Here is a 21067-nt window from a genome sequence, read left to right as displayed (position 1 = left end):
GACCAACTCATGTGGGAGGCCACACCCTTGACTTGGTTTTTCTATCTGGACGGTGGTTAGATGATCTTGGTGGGGGCTCCCCAATTGTTACGCCCCTGTCATGGACCGATCATCATCTCCTGCGGCTGGTCTTCCATTTTGCCACTCCCCGCCGTGGGTGTGTGGAACCAACTAGATGGTTCTGCCCCAGGCGCTTAATGGACCCTGAGAGGTTCCAGGCAGCGCTGGGGTCCCCACCTGCTCCCTTTGCTCACAACTCGGCGGATGCCTTAGTGGAAGCCTGGAAAAGGGCAGCCATGGAGGCACTTGACCGAGTTGTACCCTTGCGGCCCCTGACCCGGTGCAGATCCCAGCGGGCTTCATGGTTTTCTGTGGAGCTCCGGGAGATGAAGCGTCGGAGATGGTGCCTAGAGAGCTGTTGGAGATCCAGCCGATCCGAATCCGACTGATTGCGACTAAGAACCTATATTAGGTCTTATCTCGCAGCGATAAGAGCGGCGAGGTCTAATCACTTCACTACCCTTATTGCGTCCGCAGATAATCGCCCGGCCGCCCTGTTTAGGGTGACCCGCTCCCTCCTTAATCAGGAGGTGAGGGAGGAACCCTTGCAGGGTCGTGCCGAGGAGTTTAGACAGCATCTGTCGGGAAAAATCGCTCGGATTCGGACCGGTTTGGACTCCAACTGGGCAGAGTCTGATGATCAGGACACGGGTGGTCTTGTCGATGTTATCTGGGAGGAGTTTGATCCTGTGACTCCGGAGGAAGTGGACAGGATTATGGGGAGGTTGAGCTCCACCACATGTTTATTGGACCCGTGCCCTTCCTGGCTGGTTTATGCGGCTCGGGAGGGGACACGAGGCTGGTTCCAGGCGGTTATATCTGCATCTTTGAGTGAGGGTAGTGAGACCTCTCCTCAAGAAGCCTGCCTTGGACCCAGCTGTGTTAAATAACTTTCGTCCGGTCTCCAACCTTCACTTTCTTGCGAAGGTTGTTGAGAATGTGGTGGCGCATCAGCTCCCTCTGGTTCTGGATGAAGCGGATTATCTAGACCCGTACCAATCGGGTTTCAGACCCGGGTATAGCACGGAGACGGCATTGGTCACTCTGGTGAATGATCTCTGGAGGGCCCGGGACAGGGGATATTCCTCTGTCCTAGTGCTATTAGACCTCTCAGCGGCTTTCGATACCATCGACCATGGTATCCTGCTGCAGCGTCTCAGGGGATTGGGAGTGGGAGGCACGGTTTTTCAGTGGTTCTCATCCTATCTCCTGGGACGTTCACAGTCGGTGTTGGCAGGGGGGCAGAGGTCGACCTTGAGGCCTCTCGCTTGTGGAGTTCCTCAGGGGTCGGTCCTCTCGCCTCTCCTGTTAAACATCTACATGAAACTGCTGGGTGAGATCATTCGTGGTTTTGGAGTTGGATATCATCAGTATGCTGATGATACCCAGCTTTTTATTTCGACCCCAAAGCACCCCAGTGATGCCCTCGATGTGATGTCCCGTTGCCTGGAAGCGGTTCGGGTCTGGTTGGAGAGGAACAGGCTTCAACTCAACCCTGACAAGACTGAGTGGCTGTGTGTACCGGCATCTCGGGATATTCGGAACATTCCAACTCTTTCTATGGGGGGTGAGCTATTACCCCCCGTAGATAGGGCTCACAACTTGGGAGTCCTCCTAGATTCACAGCTTTCTTTGGAAGACCACATAATAACTGTGACTAGGGGGGCCTTTGCCCAGGTTCGCCTGGTGTGCCAATTGCGGCCCTATCTAGACTGGGATGCCCTGCGTACGGTCACTCATGCGCTCGTGACGTCTCGTTTAGACTACTGCAATGCTCTCTACATGGGGCTGCCCTTGACCACTCGGAGGCTCCAACTGGTACAGAATGCAGCTGCGAGAGTTGTGTTGGGAGTCTCCCGATACTCCCATGTTACACCTCTACTCCGTGAGCTGCATTGGCTCCCAGTTGTCTTCCGGGTGAGATTCAAGGTTCTGGTAATGGTTTTCAAGGCCCTACATGGCATGGGTCCGGAGTACCTTAGGGAACACCTGCTGCCGGCGTCAACTTCCATCCGCCCTGTGCGTTCCCACAGAGAGGGCCTCCTCAGGGTGCCACCGGTCAGAGAATGTCGTCTGGTTGCCCCCAGGGGGAGGTCCTTCTCTGTGGGCGCTTCGGATTTATGGAATCGTTTGCCCGTTGAGCTCCGGATGGCACCCAACCTTCGCTCCTTCCAACGCGATCTGAAGACTTATTTGTTCGAACAAGCCGGCCTGGCCTGATGGGGGATGGGTTTGGATTTTATTGTTGTTTTAAATGTATTTTAACCTATTGTTATAACTTGGGCATCTCGTTTAATTCTTTCTTAACTTTTGTATTTTTGTATTTTTATATGTTTGCCCTGTTCACCGCCCTGAGTCCTTCGGGAGAAGGGCAGTATACAAATAAAATTATTATTATTATTATTATTATTATTATTATTATTATTATTATTATTATTATTATTATTATTATTATTATTATTATTATTATTATTATTATTATTATTATTATTATTATTAATATCTCCCCCCCTCTTTTTTTGTTCTTCTCAGTTCAAAAGTTCTTTCCCTGGTCTTTGATGATGGCCTCCAGGCAGGCTGAATAAACAACCTTGCATCTAATGGATAGGGATGGCAAATTAACATCTTCTCTTCTCCTCCTTGGGAATGGCAGGATCCAGTAAGGGAGGAGATTTAGGGTTGCACAGATAGGGGATTAGGAATGGAATATAAATGGATTCTGACACTACCAAAAACTTCATAAAAATAGTGGAATTGGAATACCAAAACATTTGTTTAATGGGAGATTTTAATGCAATAGTAGTCAGAATACTGGAGTATAAAAGTAGTAAAATAGGGGAGAAAGGGAGAAATATACTTCCTAAAACTTTTTTTTTAATAGCAGAAGAAATTTGTATCCAGGACGTATGGAGAGAAAGGAACCTAAAAAAAAATCACAATATTCTTTCTATTCAAACAGACACAAATCATGGTCCAGAATTGATATGATATGGATATCTCCTGAATTAAGCACAATTATACAAGACATCGAGATAGAACCTAATATATGGGCAGATCACAAACCAATAAACATGGTTTGGAGAGGAACCGAGAAAAAATCTAAATGGCCTATGAATAAATCTTTATTTAAAGAGAAAAAAATTATACAGAATAGCAACAAAGGAAATGGAATTCTTTTTCAAAATAAATAAAAAAGATGAGACATCCCTTCAAAATGTGTGGGAAACGGCTAAAGCATACTTTAGAGGGTTGGCTATAACCTACATGGCAAAATAGAATAAAGAAAAAACAACAACAGGAAGAACTTATGCAATTAGAATTAGAATTACAAATAGATCCACAAAAGAAAACACTTAAAAACAAATGGAATTAATAAAACACAAAATAAATCTAGCAGAGGCCAAAAAAATGGTGCAACAAATCAAAAGGGCCAAACAGAACTTTTTTGAAAATGCTAATAAACCAGGGAGGTGGTTAGCATGCAAACTGAAAAAAGAAAGAGAGAAAAAAGTGATAAATAAATTGCAAGACTCAAAAGGAGATCTACAGTTCCTAAATGATATAATTTAAAAAATAATTAAAGACTTCTATGAGACACTTTATGATACAGAGGAAACGTCTCAATAAAAAATAAAGCACTATATTAAAAAGGCGGATTTATAAAAAATCCCAGAGAATATACAAAACATCTTAAATGAAAAAATATCAATGATGGAGATGACAGAGGCTATAAAAAGACAAAAAATGATAAGACTCTTGGCCCAGATGGATTACCTGCAGAGTTTTATAAATGTCTATAAGACACTTTAAGTCCAAAAATGAAAGAACTATGCAATAAAGTATTTTTGAAGGCTAAAGGTGCTGGTGATGACCTATAAAGCCCTAAATGGCTTGGGTCCGGGATATCTGAGGGAACACCTGCTGCCGGCATCAAGTTCCCTTCGTCCTGTGCACTCCCACAGGGAGGGCCTTCTCAGGGTGCCGCCGGCAAAGGATTGCCGGCGGGCAACACCCAGGGAAAGGGCCTTCTCTGTGGGCGCGCCTGCCCTCTGGAACCAGTTACCCGTAGAGCTTAGGACTGCCCCTGATTTTCATTTGTTCCGCCGGGACCTGAAGACCTGGCTCTTTGAGCTTTCCGGCCAGGACTGAGGATTTTTTAATTTTTTAACTTATTGTAATTGGGTTTTTAATCAGAGTTATAGGGGTTTTAGATTTTAATTAAGGAAAATGTAATCTATTTTAATTGCTATTAATTTTTGTATTGTAGAACTGGACTTCCGGTGGCTGCGCGGCGCCGGAGACAGCCTTCCCGGGCTGCCCACGGCTCAGCTGAGTGATTTTCGCCCGAAACAGCGCCGATCAGCTGTTCGGGCGAATTTGAAGCCCCCTCCTCGGGAGAAGAGGAGGGGGTGAGGCCCCAGGTAGGGGTCGAGTTCTCCGGGGCCGCCTGAGCTTGCAGCTTGGGCGGCCGAAGGATCGAACTCCCCCGTAGCCTGGGTCGCTCCCAGCTGGCCAGCGCCTCTGCTCCTGATTTTATGGAGCAGAGCCAGGCGTCTGCGACCACCCCTGCCTGAAGGAAGGACTATGGAATAAAAAGAGCAGGCAGAGCGGTACAAGAGGAAAAGGTGAAGAGGATTATTTTATTTTACTCTCGAGCTTGATGGACTTTTTAAACTTAAAGTGAAAGTGCGTCACAATTGAAAGTAAAAGATGGCGGCTAAACCTCCCCCTAAAACTCTTCGGAGTGCTGGAACTTCTCCGGTGCAACAATCATCATTGCAGGCATTGCATCCTCCTGATGTATTGACATCGAAGGACTTACAAGATGCTCTTGAAAAACATACCCAGGTAATTTTGGAATCAATGGGTGATAAATTTGCACAGATGGAGGAGAAATTGAAGAAGCTGGAGGAGAGAATGGAGGAGAGGATGGAACAGAAGTTCAGTGTGATGAAGGTAGACATTTTGTCTTCAGTGTATAAAGTGGCTGAATGTGTGGAAGATTTGGATGAAAAAGTGGAAGATTTGACTCAAAAGAATGCCATATTAGAAGCAAAAGTATTGGAGAATGAAGATTTAAGAGACAAAATGGATAGAGAATTGAGTCTTGCTCAATATTTCCAGATGCAGTTTGCCATTAGAATCAGAGGTTTAAAGGAGAATATTAAGGAAGATTTAAAGCAGCTGGTTTCTGAGGCTCTCGAAGTGGTATTGAATCAGCCAGCATCTGAAATAAAAGGAGGCATGGATAAAGTGTTTCGTGTGAACTCATGGATTGCTAGACAGAGAAAGTTGCCTAGAGATGTGGTGGTTTATTTTGTAAAAAGGGAAATTAGAGATGAAGTTATACAAGCTGCCTATGATACTAAAGTCGTGATTGCTGATCAAGAAGTTCTGGTTCTAAAAGAAATTCCTCCAAAGATTTTAAGGAGAAGGAAGGATTTTACATTTCTTGTGCAAGAGCTCAAGCAACGAGATATAAGGTTCAGATGGGAGATCCCAGCTGGGTTGATGGTGATGCATGAAGGTAAAAGGTACCGTCTGGTTACTGTGATGCAAGCGCGTGATTTTTACAATAATGTTCTAAAAGCAACCCCATTAACACTTCTGGAAGCTGCAAAGGGATCTGGAGAAGGAGAACATCAAGAGGCTGAAGATGGACAGACAGAGGAGAATGGTGCTGGAGGAGATCAAGTTATAACACCTTTGGATGATCCCAGGGAACAGAGGGTGACGCGTGCTGCTTTAAAACGATCAAAAAAGATAAAAGAACAAGATCAGCAGAAGTCTATGGAACTTTCACAACGTACTTACAGCCAAGTAGTGGGAGGTGGGAAAAGATTTGGGTGAGGAATGTAAAATTTATACAAGTTTGAAATCTAAGAGAGAATTTTTACAAAATGTTTTATAGATGATATTTAGATTTTAAAAAGCTAAGTATGTATCTGAATTATTAGCCTAAATGTTGGAGGTGCGGTGATGAAGACGTAATATATTTTCATATATGCTGGACTTGTAAAAAGGTTAAGGCTTTTTGGATAAAAGTCTGGTGGAACATATTAAGTTGATGTTGAATTTAATTACGGCAGTAAGACTTTTGATAGGTTAGTACTGGAAAGAGGAACTGCCGACCATAGAAGAGTGGACTTTAAAGGTTTCCGACCTGGTTGAAATGGCGAAGATTTCGGCCTATTTGAAAGATTACTTGCAGGAACGCTATATTATGGAAGGGAGAAAATGGCTTGAGTTTATCCAGAGTAAGTATAGGGTTAAGATTTTATATTTGAATAAGTCTTCTTTCTTTGTTTCTTTTTCTATATTAGTTTTTTTTATATATATTTAATATTACTAAGGTTTGTTTTATCCTATATAAGCTAGAGAGTGATAGATTTTAGAGTTTATGGTTGTTAGTATATGGTTGTTTATGATTGTTTTTTTATATATATACCTTGTATTTAGCTCTGGGAAGTCGGGGGGGGAGGGGGGGAGGGGGGAGAGGAAGGGGGGAGGGAGAAGGGTGGGGGAGGGGGGATTTTTTAAGGGAAAAATTGTATGTTAAAACTTTTCAATAAAAAAAAAATTTGTATTGTAATGTTGTTTTAATTGCCTTGTGAACCACCCTGGGTCTTACAGGAGAAGGGTGGTATATAAGTTTAATAAATATATAAATATAAAATACCAAATACATGGACAGAAGCTAATGTCACTTTAATACCCAAAGAATAAAGAACTAATAGACCAATATCTTTATTAAACAAAGACTACAAAATTTTTGCCTCGATAATAGCAGAAAGACTAAAGAAATTTTTGACTGAATTTATACATACAGATCAAAATGGATTCCTACCTAAAAGACAAATAAAAAATAACTTAAGAATGATCCTAGACCAGTGATGGTGAATCTTTTAGAGACCGAGTGCCCAAACTGCAACCCAAAACCCACTCATGTATCGCCGGGTGGGTGTGACCCACTGGATGGGTGTGGCCCACTGGGTGGGTGTGGCTATGGTAGTCATAGCAGAGTGGGTGGGTGGGTGTGGCCAGGGTGGGCATGGCCACCTCGATGTTGCTCCTGAGGAGGGATGCCTGTGGGGGCCGGGCAGGGTTGGGAAAGATCCAGGGGGTCTCTGGCGGCTGAGGCAGTGGGCAGGATGCTTGTCCTGCAGAATGAGGTGAGGTGAGGGAGGGGACAGATCGGGGGTGCCATTGCTGTGGGGCAAGGCAAGGTGAGGCAGGGGCTGGGACATGGGCTGGTTGCCGACAAAGGGGAAGGGCCGGTGAGGAGGAGTGGAGGAAGAGGTTTTAAGCAAGCTTAGCAACTGGAGTGGGGATTTCCCCCCCCAAAAGCAAACATGCTTCATGGGTAACCTCAAAGCATGACAGAAGAGACCAAAATGTGCTGCAACCACCCAGCAGATGGAAGGGGAATAAAAACCAAACAGCCCCTCTCCCTGCCACCAATCCTCAACAGAAATGCTCATGACAACGAAAGCCTCAGACAGGGGGAAGAGTGCGGGCAGGCCAGCATCTTGCTCAACTGATGAAAACTCCAAAAAGCGACAAAGAAAAAAATTAAAATAGAAAAGTTTCTTGCAATGGTTTTCTTCCCCACTGTTCTGTCCCAGCCTACGTATGTCCTTGTTACTTCACAAAGACAACCCCTCTTTTAACAGTAGACTGGAATAATAAACCCTTTTTATTTGAGTTACAGACCTGAAAAACAAAAACAATAGAACACTTTTCCAATGGAGACCTTTTCCAAAAGCAAAATGGAGCACAAGTCAAACAGGAAATAACTCACAGGCAAAATAAACAGACCATGATCTCTTGACACAGAAGTTCTTTGCAAACGGTTGCCTCCAGCAACCAGGCCTGCCCATACATTCCCTTTTTGTTATGCAGCCCCCAAGGCATGGCTTCTCACTGCTTTCTCCTTCTCCCCTGGAGTCGGCCCATTGCCTCACTCTGACCTACTCATGTGACCTGTCTGTGTTTACGAATGTCTTTGAGGTCTTCCAACTGTGCTTCCTCTGAGTCTGACTCAGCCTCCCAGCACAGGGGTGGGGCCAGGTTCTTCCTCACTTTGTAAGTCCTGTAGCTCATCAGAGCCTTCCTCCAACTCTGATGGCTCCCCAGTCCCATCCTCCTCCTCCTCTGATTCCCGGGACTCAGCTACCAGGATCACAGGCTGGCACAGAATTACAACACTGACTTCCCAGCTGCAGTTTACATATGTAAAGACCACAAAAGAAAAAACTGGGCTTTCTCTCGTTTTAATTCAGAAGGCAGGATTTTGTGTGTGTGCGGGGGTGGGTTGGGTTGTTTGTTTCAAAGGAAGGGAAAGAAAGGGGCTGGGGGAGCGCGGCAAGCAAACAGCGATGGCACAAAGCTTCTGGCTATGCAGGGGGGCGTTGGGGGCTCATTCTCTTTAAAAGAGCAAAATGTGGCAAAAAGTAAAAATCCTCCACTCACTCCACCTCCCAAAATCACAATAACAGAGCTTTTAGTGATACAAACAACTTTTTATTGAAAAGTAAAAAGTTTGCATTTGGCATGCTTTTGGTGAATTAATGTGATTTTTGCTGTTGTATGCCTGCTGATAATTTATCTAATCTTGGGTCATATTTTACCCTTCATGGATTACTGCCTTGTTGTTGTGAAGGGGCTTACGTAATTCAATGAAGCTATGAGCTATGCCGTGCAGGTCATAGCAGAGAGTTCTGAAAAAACGTGATCCACTGGAGAAGGAAATGGCAAACCACTCCAGTATCTTTGCCATGAAAACCCTATGGACAGTACCAAAAGGCAAAATGATATGATGCTGGAAGATGAGCCCCTCAGGTCGGAAGACGTACAATATGCTACTGGGGAAGAGCAGAGGGCTAGTAATAGTAGCGCCAGAAAGAATGAAGTGACTGGGCCAAAGCTGAAAGGACACTCAGCTGTGCATATGTCTGGTGGTGAAAGGAAAGTCTGATGCTGTAAAGATTTTTTTCTCCATAGGAACCTGGAATATAAAATCCATGAATCAAGGAAAGCTGGACGTGGTCAAACAAGAGATGACAAGACTGAACATTGACATCTTAGGTATCAGCGAACTAAAATGGACAGGAATGGGTGAATTTAATTCAGATGACCATCAGGTATACTACTGTGGGCAGGAATCCCTCAGAAGAAATGGAGTAGCCTTCATAGTCAATAAAATAGTAGGAAAAGCAATACTGGGATACAATCCTCAAAATGACAGAATGATCTCAGTTTGAATCCAAGGCAAGCCATTCAATATCACAGTAGTCCAAGTCTATGCCCCAACCACCGGTGCTGAAGAGGATAAAATTGACCGGTTCTATGAAGCCCTACAGCACCTTATAGAACTAACACCCAAAAATGATGTCCTTATCGTCATGGGGGATTCGAATGCTAAAGTAGGAAGCCAAAAGATAACTGGAATAACAGGCAAGTTTGGCCTTGGAGTACAAAATGAAGCAGGGCACAGGCTGATAGAATTTTGTCAAGAGAATACGATGGTCATAGCAAACACTCTTTTCCAACAACCCAAGAGACGGCTTTACACATGGACATCAGCAGTAAAAACAAGACCAGGAGCTGACTGTGGCTCAGACCATGAGCTTCTCATTGCAAAATTTTTGCTTAAACTGAAGAAAGTAGGGAAAAGCACTAGGCCACTCATGTATGAACTACCATATTTTTCGTACCATAAGATGGACTTTTTTCCCAAAAAAAGTGTGGGGGGGGAAACGAGGGTGCGTCTTATGGTCCGAAGGTGATCTGTATGGCCAGCCCCAACCGCCGCAAGTGGAAAGCAAGGGAGATTGCCAGGAGCACGAATCGGCACATACTGAGAATTGGCCGATCTCGCGCTCCTGCAATCTTCTACGCTCCGTTTCAGCTTGCTTTCTCTTGTAGCAAAGGAAGCTGAAACCAAGCGAGGGAGATTGCAGGAGTGCGAGATTGGCCAATTCACGTTCCTGGCAATCTCCCTTGCTCTGTTTCAGCCTGCTTTCTGCAAGAGAAAGCCAGGCCACAAGGCCGCCTCCGTGGGTACTGCTCTAACACGGAGAGGGAAGGACAAAGAGGGAGGGAAGGAAGGAAAGGAAGGAAGGGACAATTGAAGAGGGAGGGAGAGAGAGAAAGAGAGAGAAAGAGAGAGAGAGAAAGAGGGAGAAAAATAGGGAGGGAGAGAAAGGGAGAGAGAGAGAAGGAGAAAGCGAGAGAAATAGAGGGAGAGGGAGAGAGAGAAAGGGAGAGGGAAAGAGAGGGAGAGAAAGAAAGGGAGAGAAAGAGAAAGGGAGAGAGAGACAAGGAGAAAGAAAGGGAGGGAAATGTAGAGAGAGAAAGGGAGAAATAGAGGGAAAAAGAAAAATAGGGAGAGAAAGAGGGAGAGGGAGAGAAAGGGAGAGAGAGAGAAAGAGGGAGAGAGAGGAGAGAGAAAGAGAGGGAGGGGAGAGGGAGAGAAAGAGAAGGAGAGAGAGAAATTAAATTAGTAACATGATTATTAAGTGAATCTGGTTTCCCCACTAACTGCTTGTCAGAAGGTTGCAAAAGGCGATCACATGACCCTGGAACAATGTGACCACCATAAATATGAATCGATTGCCAAGCATCTGAATGTAAATCACATGACCCTGGGGATGCTGCAATGGTCATAAGTGTGAAAAATGGTCATAAGTCACTTTTTTCATTGCCATCGTAATTTTGAACAGTCACTAAGTGAATTGTTCTAAGTCGAGGACTACCTGTACTTTATCAAAAAAAATCCTTTTTTTTGGTCAAGTTTTTGACACCTTGCTGGGCGACTGGTGGTACTCCGACATTGCCTTGTCCTAAAAGTGGTACAATGAATGAAAAGGTTGAAAAGCCCTGTTTTAGTATACTGGTACTATTTGGTTCAGAATATTTTTTTTCTTGTTTTCCTGCTCTGAAAACTGGGTGCGTCTTATGGTCAGGTGCGTCTTATGGTCCGAAAAATACGGTAAATCATATCCCTGATGAATATACAGTAGAGGTAACAAATAGATTTAAGGAATTAGATCTGATAGACAGAGTGCCTGAAGAACTATGGAGGGAGGTTCGCAACATTGTACAAGAGGTAGCAACTAAAACCGTCCCAAAGAAAAAGAAATGCAAGAAAGCAAAATGGCTGTCTGAGGAAGCTTTGCAAATAGCTGAGGAAAGGAGGGAAGCGAAAGGCAAGGGAGAAAAAGAAAGATACGCCCAATTAAATGCAGAATTCCAAAGAATAGCTAGAAGAGATAAGAATGCCTTCTTAAATGAACAATGCAAAGAAATAGAAGAAAACAATTAGGACCAGAGATCTCTTCAAGAAAATTGGAGAGATGAAAGGAACGTTTCGTGCAAAAATAGCCATGATAAAGGACCAAAATGTTAGGGACCTAACAGAGGCAAAAGAGATTAAGAGGTGGCAAAATTACACAGAAGAACTATACAAGAATGAACTTATTGTCCCTGATAACCACGATGAGGTGGTCACTGACCTCGAGCCAGACATCCTAGAATGTGAAGTGAAGTGGGCCTTAGGAAAGCTGAGCAACAACAAAGCTAGTGGAGGTGACAGTATTCCAGCTGAGCTATTCAAAATCTTAAAAGACAATGCAGTAAAAGTGCTACACTCAATTTGCCAGCAAATCTGGAAAACTCAACAGTGGCCACAGAATTGGAAAAGATCAGTTTACATTCCAATTCCAAAGAAAGGCAGTGCTAAAGAAAGTTCAAACTATCGCACCATTGCACTCCTTTTATATGCTAGTAAAGTTATGCTTAATATCCTACAAGCTAGACTCCAGCAGTATGTGGATCAAGAACTACCAGAAGTACAGGGAGGATTTTGAAGAGGCAGAGGAACTAGAGATCAAATTGAAACATACGCTGGATTATGGAGAAAGCTAGGGAGTTCCAGAAAAGCATCTACTTCTGTTTCATTGACTATGCTAAAGCATTTCATTGTGTGGATCACAACAAACTGTGGCAAGTTCTTAAAGGGATGGGAGTACCAGACCATCTTATTTGTCTCTTGAGAAACCTATATGCGGGTCAAGAAGCAACAGTGAGAACTGGACATGGAACCACTGATTGGTTCAAAATTGGGAAAGGAGTCCGGCAAGGCTGCCTGTTTAACTTATATGCAGAGCACATCATGAAAAAGGCAGGGCTAGATGAATCAAAAGTTGGAATTAAGCTTGCCGGAAAAAATATCAACAACCTAAGATATGCAGATGATACCACTCTAATGGCAGAAAGTGAAGAGGAGCTAAAGAGCCTCTTGTTGCGAGTGAAGAAGGAGAGTGCAAAAGTTGGGTTGAAACTAAACATTAAGAAAACCAAGATCATGGCATCTGGCCCTCTCAATTCCTGGCAAATAGATGGGGAAGAAATGTTGGTAGTGACAAATTTTATTTTCCTGGGCTCCAAGATCACTGCAGATGGGCACTGTAGCCAAGAAATTAAAAGACGCTTGCTCCTTGGGAGGAAAGCCATGGCAAATCTAGACAGCACACTAAAAAGCAGAGACATCACCCTGTCAACAAAAGTGCGTATAGTCAAGGCTATGGTCTTCCCAGTTGCAATGTATGGCAGTGAAAGCTGGACCATAAGAAAGGCTGAGCGCCAAAGAATTGAAGCCTTTGAACTATGGTGCTGGAGAAGACTCCTGCGAGTCCCTTGGACTGCAAGGCAATCAAACCGGTCAGTCCTAGAGGAGATCAACCCTGACTGCTCTTTAGAAGGCCAGATCCTGAAGCTGAAACTCAAATACTTTGGCCACCTAATGAGAAGGAAGGACTCACTGGAGAAGAACCTAATGCTGGGAAAGGTGGAGGGCAATAGAAGAAGGGGACGACAGAGAATGAGGTGGCTGGATGGAGTCACTGAAGCAGTAGGCGTGAGCCTAAATGGACTCCAGGAAGGGCTGTAGGAATGTTGTCCATGGGGTCGCAATGGCTCGGACTCGACTTTGCAACTAACAACAACACAAGCATTAACTAAAAAGGTTTTTTACAAAGGTTTTTTTAAAGAAGGGTTTTTTTAATCAGAGTAAGATATTAGATAATATAAAGTTGCCACTTTTAAGCACTTCAGTAGCATCGCCTTAATTAATATTTATCTGAAACAAATTTCAGTAAATAATTTTGTAATAGTTTTGTCTAATTTAATAATCTGCCTTCCTAGGCATAGCAAAAGAGCAGGTTAATTAAATTCCAAAAGGGCAGACAGAAAAGATAGCAATTTATCCTACATTCTTTCACACACTAATGTTACAGATTCTACTATAAACTGTTATTAATAGCATTATGATCATAACAGTAAGAAGAGCCAATTATCTGCTCTTCAAGCTCTGTTCAGCAAAGTGGTTTCTGCTGTACAGAGGAATGGAGATATTAAGATGGCCTCTTAAAAATACATGAGCAAGTGGATCCTAACTTTTTTCCAGAAAGCAAAGAATTACCAGGCCAATCCATTCCATCTTACTTCATGGAAAGTGATTATATGACTTATATACATTTGAAGGTTCTTGAGGAATGTTAATATTTACCAACTGTTCTTACCATTTTAAGAAATTTAGAATAGAATAGAATAGAATAGAATAGAATAGAATAGAATAGAATAGAATAGAATAGAATAGAATAGAATAGAATAGAATAGAATAGAATAGAATAGAATATCTTTATGGTCATTGTGTAACTCACAACAAAATTAAGTGCTTCCACAGTGCATACTACATGCAAGTAAAAACCACAAATAAGAACATACATTATATACACACATCCTTCACATTCTATTCACCATTGTGCTGCCCCTAATATTGCACTTCAATGTTGCACTATACTGTGGTATTTAATATGGTTACAGCTCTGGGATAAAATCTATTTGTCACCCTATTTGTTTTTGTTTTTATTATCCTGTATCGTCTGCCAGATGGTAATAGCTCAAGAAAAGAACGTCCGCAATGAGATGAGAATATTTTGAGCTTTCCTAAGACAATGGGAACTGTACAGTTCATCCAGGGGGGAGGAGAGGGCAGCCAATTATCCTCTGGGCAATGGTAATAACTGTCTGGAGTGCTTTCCTATATGCTACTGTGGAGCAAGCAAACCACACACAAATGTATGCAATAGGTTAGAATGCTCTCTGTGGAGCAACGTTAGAAGGTCACCAGCAGTTTTTCATTCAGTTTTTGTTTCCTGAGAAGTCTCAAGAAATATAATCTCTGCTGGGCCTTCTTAATCAGTGCTATAGCATGAGCACTCCAGGTCAGGTCCTTCTTTATGTTAACACCAAGAAACCTAAAGCTTGCCACCTGCTGCACACAGTCGCTGGTGATGATCAGGGGCTGAATACATCAACTATTCCTCCTATAATCTACTATAAGCTCCTTGGTCTCAGTTTTGTTGAGAACCAAATTATTGTCTCTGCACCACAAGAGCAACTTTAACAATAAAGATCTCTAAAATCTCTAACAATAAAAAAGTAAACAACACTATCAGTGGTCTTGTATATATTGTCAAAACCCAGAATTACAGCTCAGGATGAATGATAATAGCCATTCCTTGAAATCTCTGTCAAAGAGCAGCATCTTGATTGCCTTACTGATAAAGAGGACTCTTCTATCTTCTGGGGGACACACTATTGCAAAGGACAAAAGCCATAGCAGGAGAAAGGGGTTTCCTGACTCCTAGCGTCTAATTCATGAAGGAAGGAGACTTGCAAAATGACCCTTTCTCCTAGTTTGTCAAATACTGGTTTAATTCTGGGACTTCCGGTGGCGACGCGACGCTGAAGACAGCCGTCTCCGGGCTGTCCGCTCCGCAGCTTTGTTGAATCATCGAAAACAGCGCCAATCAGCTGTTTAGGTGATTCGGAAGCCCCCTCCCCGCGAGAAGAGGTAGGGGTTGAGCTCTCCGGGGCCGCCTGAGCTTTAGGTTTGGGCGGCTGAAGGATCAAGCCCCCCCGAAGCCTGGGTTTGCTCCGGGCTGCGCAGCGTCTCTGCTCCGTGATTTTTGGAGCAGAGCCAAGCGTTAGCAACCACTCCTGCCAGAAGGAAGGACTCTTGAGTATCAAGAAGCAGGCAGAGCGGTACAGGAGGTCAAGGTGAAGTGGACTTTTATCTTTACTCTCTAGCTCAACGGATTTTATGGATTAAAAGTGAAAGTGCGCAACAAGTGAAAGTGGGGGAAGATGGCGACGAAAGCCTCTAAAGTTCTTTGGAGTGCGGGGGCTTCCCCGGTGCAACAGACTTCATTGCAAGCTTTGCTCCCTCCTGCGCCTGCTCCGGCACTGACTCTTAAGGATTTACAGGATGCCTTTGAAAAGCAAACACAATTAATGTCAGATATGATGGAAAAGCTGGAGGAGAAAATGGAGGAGAAAATGGAAGAGAAGTTGGAAGAGACGTTTAGGGCAATGAGGGCAGACATCTTGTCTACAATTGAAAGCGTGGCTGTATGTGTGCAAAGTTTGGATGAAAAAGTGGAGGATCTTAGTCAAAAGAACTCTATATTAGAAGTAAAAGTATTAGAGAATGAAAATATAAGGGATAAAATGGATGGAGACTTGAGTCTGGTCCAGTACCATCAGATACTGGGGCTTAAAAGAGAATCCTAAAGAAGATTTAAAGCAGCTGATCTCCGAGGCTTTGGAAGTGGTACTGGGCCAATCAGCAGCTGAAATTGAGGGAAGTATAGATAAAATCTTTCGTGTGAACTCATGGATTGCAAGGCAGAGGAAGTTACCTAGAGATGTGGTGGTTTACTTTACAAAGAGAGCAATTAGGGATGAAGTTATTCAAGTTGCTTATGACACTAAGTTTGTGGTTGCTGAGCAAGAAGTTCTGGTTTTAAAAGAGATTCCTCCAAAGATTTTAAGGAGAAGGAAAGATTTTGCCTTCCTAGCACAAGAACTTAAGAAATGTGACATCAAGTTTAGATGGGACATCCCAGTGGGCATGGTGGTGATGCACGAAGGTAAAAGACACCGTCTGGTTACAGTGACTCAGGCACGTGATTTTTACAGCAAAGTTTTAAAAGCAACCCCTCTATCACTTCTGGAAGCTGTAAAGGGATATGGCGAGGGAAAGCCTCAAGATGCTGATGGAATACAGACAGAGGAGAACGGTGCTGGAGGGGATCAAATTACAGTTTCATCGGCAGTTGCTGGAGAGCAGAGGATGACGCGTGCCACTTTAAGACGAGTGAGACAAGAGCAAGAACAAGATCAGCAGAAAGTTATGGAACCTCCAAAGCGTACTTACAGTGAAGCTGTGGGAGGGGCGCGGCCTAAGGAAGTTAAAGGGGTCCTGGCAGACGTGCTCCAGAAGCTTCGGGACGCCAAGGATGGCGACTAAGTTCCTAACCTGGAATGTTAATGGATTAAATTCACCACAGAAAAGAAAGAAAGTTTTTCAATATTTAAAACAATTTAAGACTGATGTTATCTGTTTGCAAGAAACGCATATTAGGGTTATGGACCAAAAGTATTTGTTGAACTCAAGGCTGGGCACGCAATTTATTGCTTCTGCAATTAATAAGAAAAATGGAGTGGTTATCTATGTCAAGAGTACTCTGACAGCGGAACTAATTGAAGTAGATAAACAAGGAAGATATGTTATGATAGATTTGCTGTTAGAAGGCAAAAAACGCTTTTAGTTGGACTGTATGCTCCTAATCAACAACAGACTGACTTTTTTAGTTTACTACATACAAAGATTACCCAGTTGGATTATAAATCTTTTATTTTTATGGGAGACTGGAATGGTGTCCTCAATGTACAGTTGGATAAATCTGGTTTCTTTAAGCATGCCCCGAGTCATGCTAAACTGCCTAAATCTTTTTTTGAAATGAAGGATGACCTGGAATTGCGAGACATTTGGCGAGATACACACGTATATGAAAAGGATTATACTTTTTTTTCTGATAGACATTAATCTTTTTCTAGGATTGATTTTATATTACTGACTAATGACCTCTTTTCTAGGACTAAGAAGGTAAAGATCTGTGCAAGAACTATATCTGACCATAGTCCAGTTTGGTTGGAGATCAACAAGGACAATAGAGATAGGTGCTCCTGGCGCGTAAATGAGAATTTGTTTAGAAACCAGAGAAATGTGGAAGAATGTAGAAAGCAGATGAAGGATTTTTTTGAAATTAATATGAACAAGGATACCTCTATGGACATGGTTTGGGATGCTAGCAAAGCTTATATGAGAGGGGTGTTAATATATATGAACAATAAATATAGACGTAATTTGGAAGTTAGAAGGAAAGAACTGGAGAATGAAATTAGGGAAAAAGAAAAGGCCCTAATTTTGAACCCATCTGATGCGAAGATTAAGAAGGTTATTAAACTGCTAAGAGAACAATTTGATAAGCTGATGGCTGATCAGGTGGCAACTAACTTACGGTTTGCTAGGCATAATACTTTTTGCAATGCCAATAAACCAGGTAGGTGGCTAGCCTACAGGTTAAGGAAAAAACAAAGGGCTTCTAATATAGATAAAATTGAATACAAAGGAAAGGTTGTGTTTCAACAGGATCTTATTAAGGAAGCCTTTGTGGATTTTTATTCTAAACTATATGTTAAGGAGAAGATTAATGAAACAGACATTGATGTATATTTGAAGAATGCTAGCATCCCGGTCCTTACACAAGAACAAAAGGAGGAGATTAATCAATTGATAACAGAAGAAGAAATTTTTATAGCAATTAAGGAATTGAAGTTGGATAAAGCGCCAGGTACGGATGGTCTGACTGCGATCTACTACAAACATTTACAATTGGAGCTGATAAAGCCATTAAGGGAATTGTTTCAGACAATTCAGAGGGGGGGAAAGGTGCCTCCATCTTGGAGAACTGCTTTTATTTCTTTGATTCCGAAGGAAGGTCAAGATGCTACTCAAGTAAAAAACTACAGACCAATATCACTATTAAATACAGACTACAAGATATTTGCCAAGGTGTTAGCTAATAGACTGATGAGGGTTTTGCAACAGATGATTCATGGGGATCAAACCGGGTTTATTAGTGGTAGACAAATGAAAAATAATGTGAGGCATATAGTTGATGTGGTGGAGTTTTTGGAAAGGAACAACCAGATCCCTGCGGCGCTAATTTTTTTAGATGCTGAAAAAGCTTTTGATCAATTGAATTGGCAATTTTTGGTGAAAGTTTTAGATAAAATGAATTTTGGGGATAAATTTTTACAACCAATTAAGGCATTATATCAAAAACAAACTGCCCGAATAATAGTTAATAATAGTTTGACTGAAGTATGCAATATTGAGAAGGGCACAAGACAAGGGTGTCCGTTATCACCTTTATTATTTGTTTTAACATTGGAGATATTATTGATCAAAATACGGAACTCGGAAAAAATTAAGGGTATTCAAATTAGAGATCAGGATTATAGACTGAGGGCGTTTGCAGATGATCTGGTTGTTACGGTGACTCAGCCAGAAAACTCTGTTGTGGACCTGATGGAGATAATAATGCAATACGGGAAGGTTTCTGGATTTAAGGTTAATGTACAAAAAACAAAAATTTTGGCCAAAAACATGACAACACCGCAAAAGGCCCTTTTAGAAGGATTAACTGGATTTGAGATTGTTAAAAGGGTCAAATATTTGGGGGTGTATTTGTCACCCTCAAATGCAAAGTTATATAAAAATAATTATGAAAAGTTATGGGGAAAAATTCAAAAAGAATTGGAGAGTTAGGAAAAATTGCAATTGTCTTTACTGGGAAGAATTGCAGCAGTGAAAATGAATGTCCTGCCTAAATTTTTATTTTTATTCCAAATGATACCGATTCTTAAAAAAGACTCTAATTTGGAAGAATGGCAACGGGGTATCAAGAAATTTGTCTGGGCAGGGAAAAGGCCACGAGTTAAACTTAAGATTATGCAGGATACTCGTGAAAGAGGTGGTCTTAAAATGCCTAATCTTAAATTATATTATGAAGCTGCTGCGTTGTCAGGAATAAGTGATTGGGTTAATTTGACACAAGGGAGATTATTAAATCTTGAGGGCCACGACTTGTTATTTGGCTGGCATGCATATTTGTTGTATGATAAGAAGGTAGATAATGTATTTAAAGTGCATATTTTAAGACAGGCATTGTTGAGAGTTTGGAAGAAGTATAGACATAAGTTAGATTGCAAGATGCCGTTGTGGGCAATCCTGAAACATGCAATAGAAAACATAAATGTAGGCTTCAAACATGATGTGACTACGTATAAGGAGATCTTAAGTTTGGAAAGGAACGTCTGGTGTTTGAAGCCGTACAATTTCTTGCGAGATGAGAAGATCATTCAAACTTGGTTCCAATATACTCAATTACGTGCCAGGTGGAAAGAAGACCAGAAAATTGGTTTCTCAATGACTGATGAAAATTTGATAAAGCAAATTCGAAATCAGGGTCCAGCACATATTAAACGGATTTATATTGCATTGATAGATATTGACTCAGAAACAGAACTTGTTAAAAACTGTATGATAAAATGGGCCCAGAATATTCAAGAAGTTATCACAATGGACACTTGGGAAAAGATCTGGGTGAGGAACGTAAAATTCACGCAAGCTCAAAACTTAAGAGAGAACTTTTATAAAATGTTTTATAGATGGCATTTAGATCCTAAAAAGCTTGCAAGCATGTATCCGAATTATCAACCTAAATGTTGGAGATGCGGTGGTGAAGATGCAACCTATTTTCATATATGGTGGACCTGCAAAAAGGTTAAGGCTTTTTGGATAAAAATTTGGTGGAATATGCAAAAGATCTTTAAGCAAAGGATAAAGTTTTGTCCGCAATTGTTTTTGCTGGGCATAATTACAGATGCTACTGTTGTGGACATTAAGTTGATGTTGAATTTAATTACAGCTGCAAGACTCTTAATAGGTCAATATTGGAAAAAGGAGGAACTGCCGACTATAGAAGAATGGACTCTAAAGGTTTCTGACCTGGCGGAAATGGCAAAGATCTCGGCTTACTTGAAAGATCATTCGCAAGAACGTTATATTATGGAGTGGAAAAAGTGGATTGATTATATTCAGAACAAATATGGGACTAAAAAGTTTCACTTAGCATTTGAATAAGTTTTCTTTTCTTTTTTCTTTTTTCTTTTTTTCTTTTTATATGTAACATTAGTATTGCTTGTAGTCATTTTATATGAGCTAGAGGGCGATAGAATTAATAGTTTATTGTTTTTAGCATATGGATGTTTATGATTGTTCTTTGTTTTTATACCTTGTACTTAGCTCTGGGAAGTCGGGGGGGAGGGGGAATGGGGGGAGGGATAGGGAGGGTTAGGTAGGGGTGGGGGGAGGGGGGATTGTTAAAGATAAAATGTACTGTAAAACTTTTCAATAAAAAAAATACTGGTTTAATTCTGTTCAGAATGGAGTGTCTCAAAGATATTCCCATTTACTAGATGTAGTGAAAAGAAGAAAAGTTCATCATGTGTCTCACAATTAATATGTTTGTTTTTATTTTTAGGAACGACTCCTGATGAGCCTTTTGCCCAGAAATGTTGCCATGGAAATGAAGGAAGATTTCCTTAAGCCACCTGAAAGAATTTTCCATAAGATTTACATTCAGAGGCATGACAATGTCAGGTGAGTTTGATATGAACTTACAAAATAAATCATGTTGTATGAACTTTTCATATATCTACAGTAATGAGAGGCAATAAAAAAAGAAAAACATATGCAATGAAAATCTGAGTGTCTGCAAGTGAAGAGACTATCAACTTATTTTGAGTCAGTAAAGTAGCAAATACAATTGTAATACAAGGATAAATACAATCTCATTTAAAATATTACAAGAGCCACAACCAAGCAAATGCCATGCTAGTTTTTATCAGAGATGGACAGCGTTTTTGTGAAACTCTTGCTTTACAGGATTTTTTGGAAACCAAGTTAGTTACTAAATTCTAGATTTCATTTGGAATAGAAGCCCTCAGTGATCTCTCTGATTGAAAA

General features: G+C 41.7%; 1 protein-coding gene across 1 annotated transcript in view; it reads left to right on the top strand.

Annotated features, from left to right (window-relative positions):
- The window catches only part of ADCY1 (adenylate cyclase 1), a gene marked incomplete at its 5' end in the record, with an annotated part of 490247 nt that overhangs the window by 180894 nt on the left and 288286 nt on the right, over positions 1–21067 (top strand). Inside the window, one exon of the mRNA XM_081342918.1 lies at positions 20583–20701. Coding sequence (XP_081199044.1) covers positions 20583–20701 — 119 coding nt within the window. The remainder of the gene's footprint in view (positions 1–20582; positions 20702–21067) is intronic.

The sequence above is a fragment of the Vipera berus genome (assembly GCF_964194415.1).
Source record: "Vipera berus genome assembly, chromosome: Z".
NCBI lineage: Eukaryota > Metazoa > Chordata > Lepidosauria > Squamata > Viperidae > Vipera > Vipera berus.
Note: the sequence above shows the minus strand (reverse complement) of the source record. Positions and strands in the feature narration are given on the sequence as shown.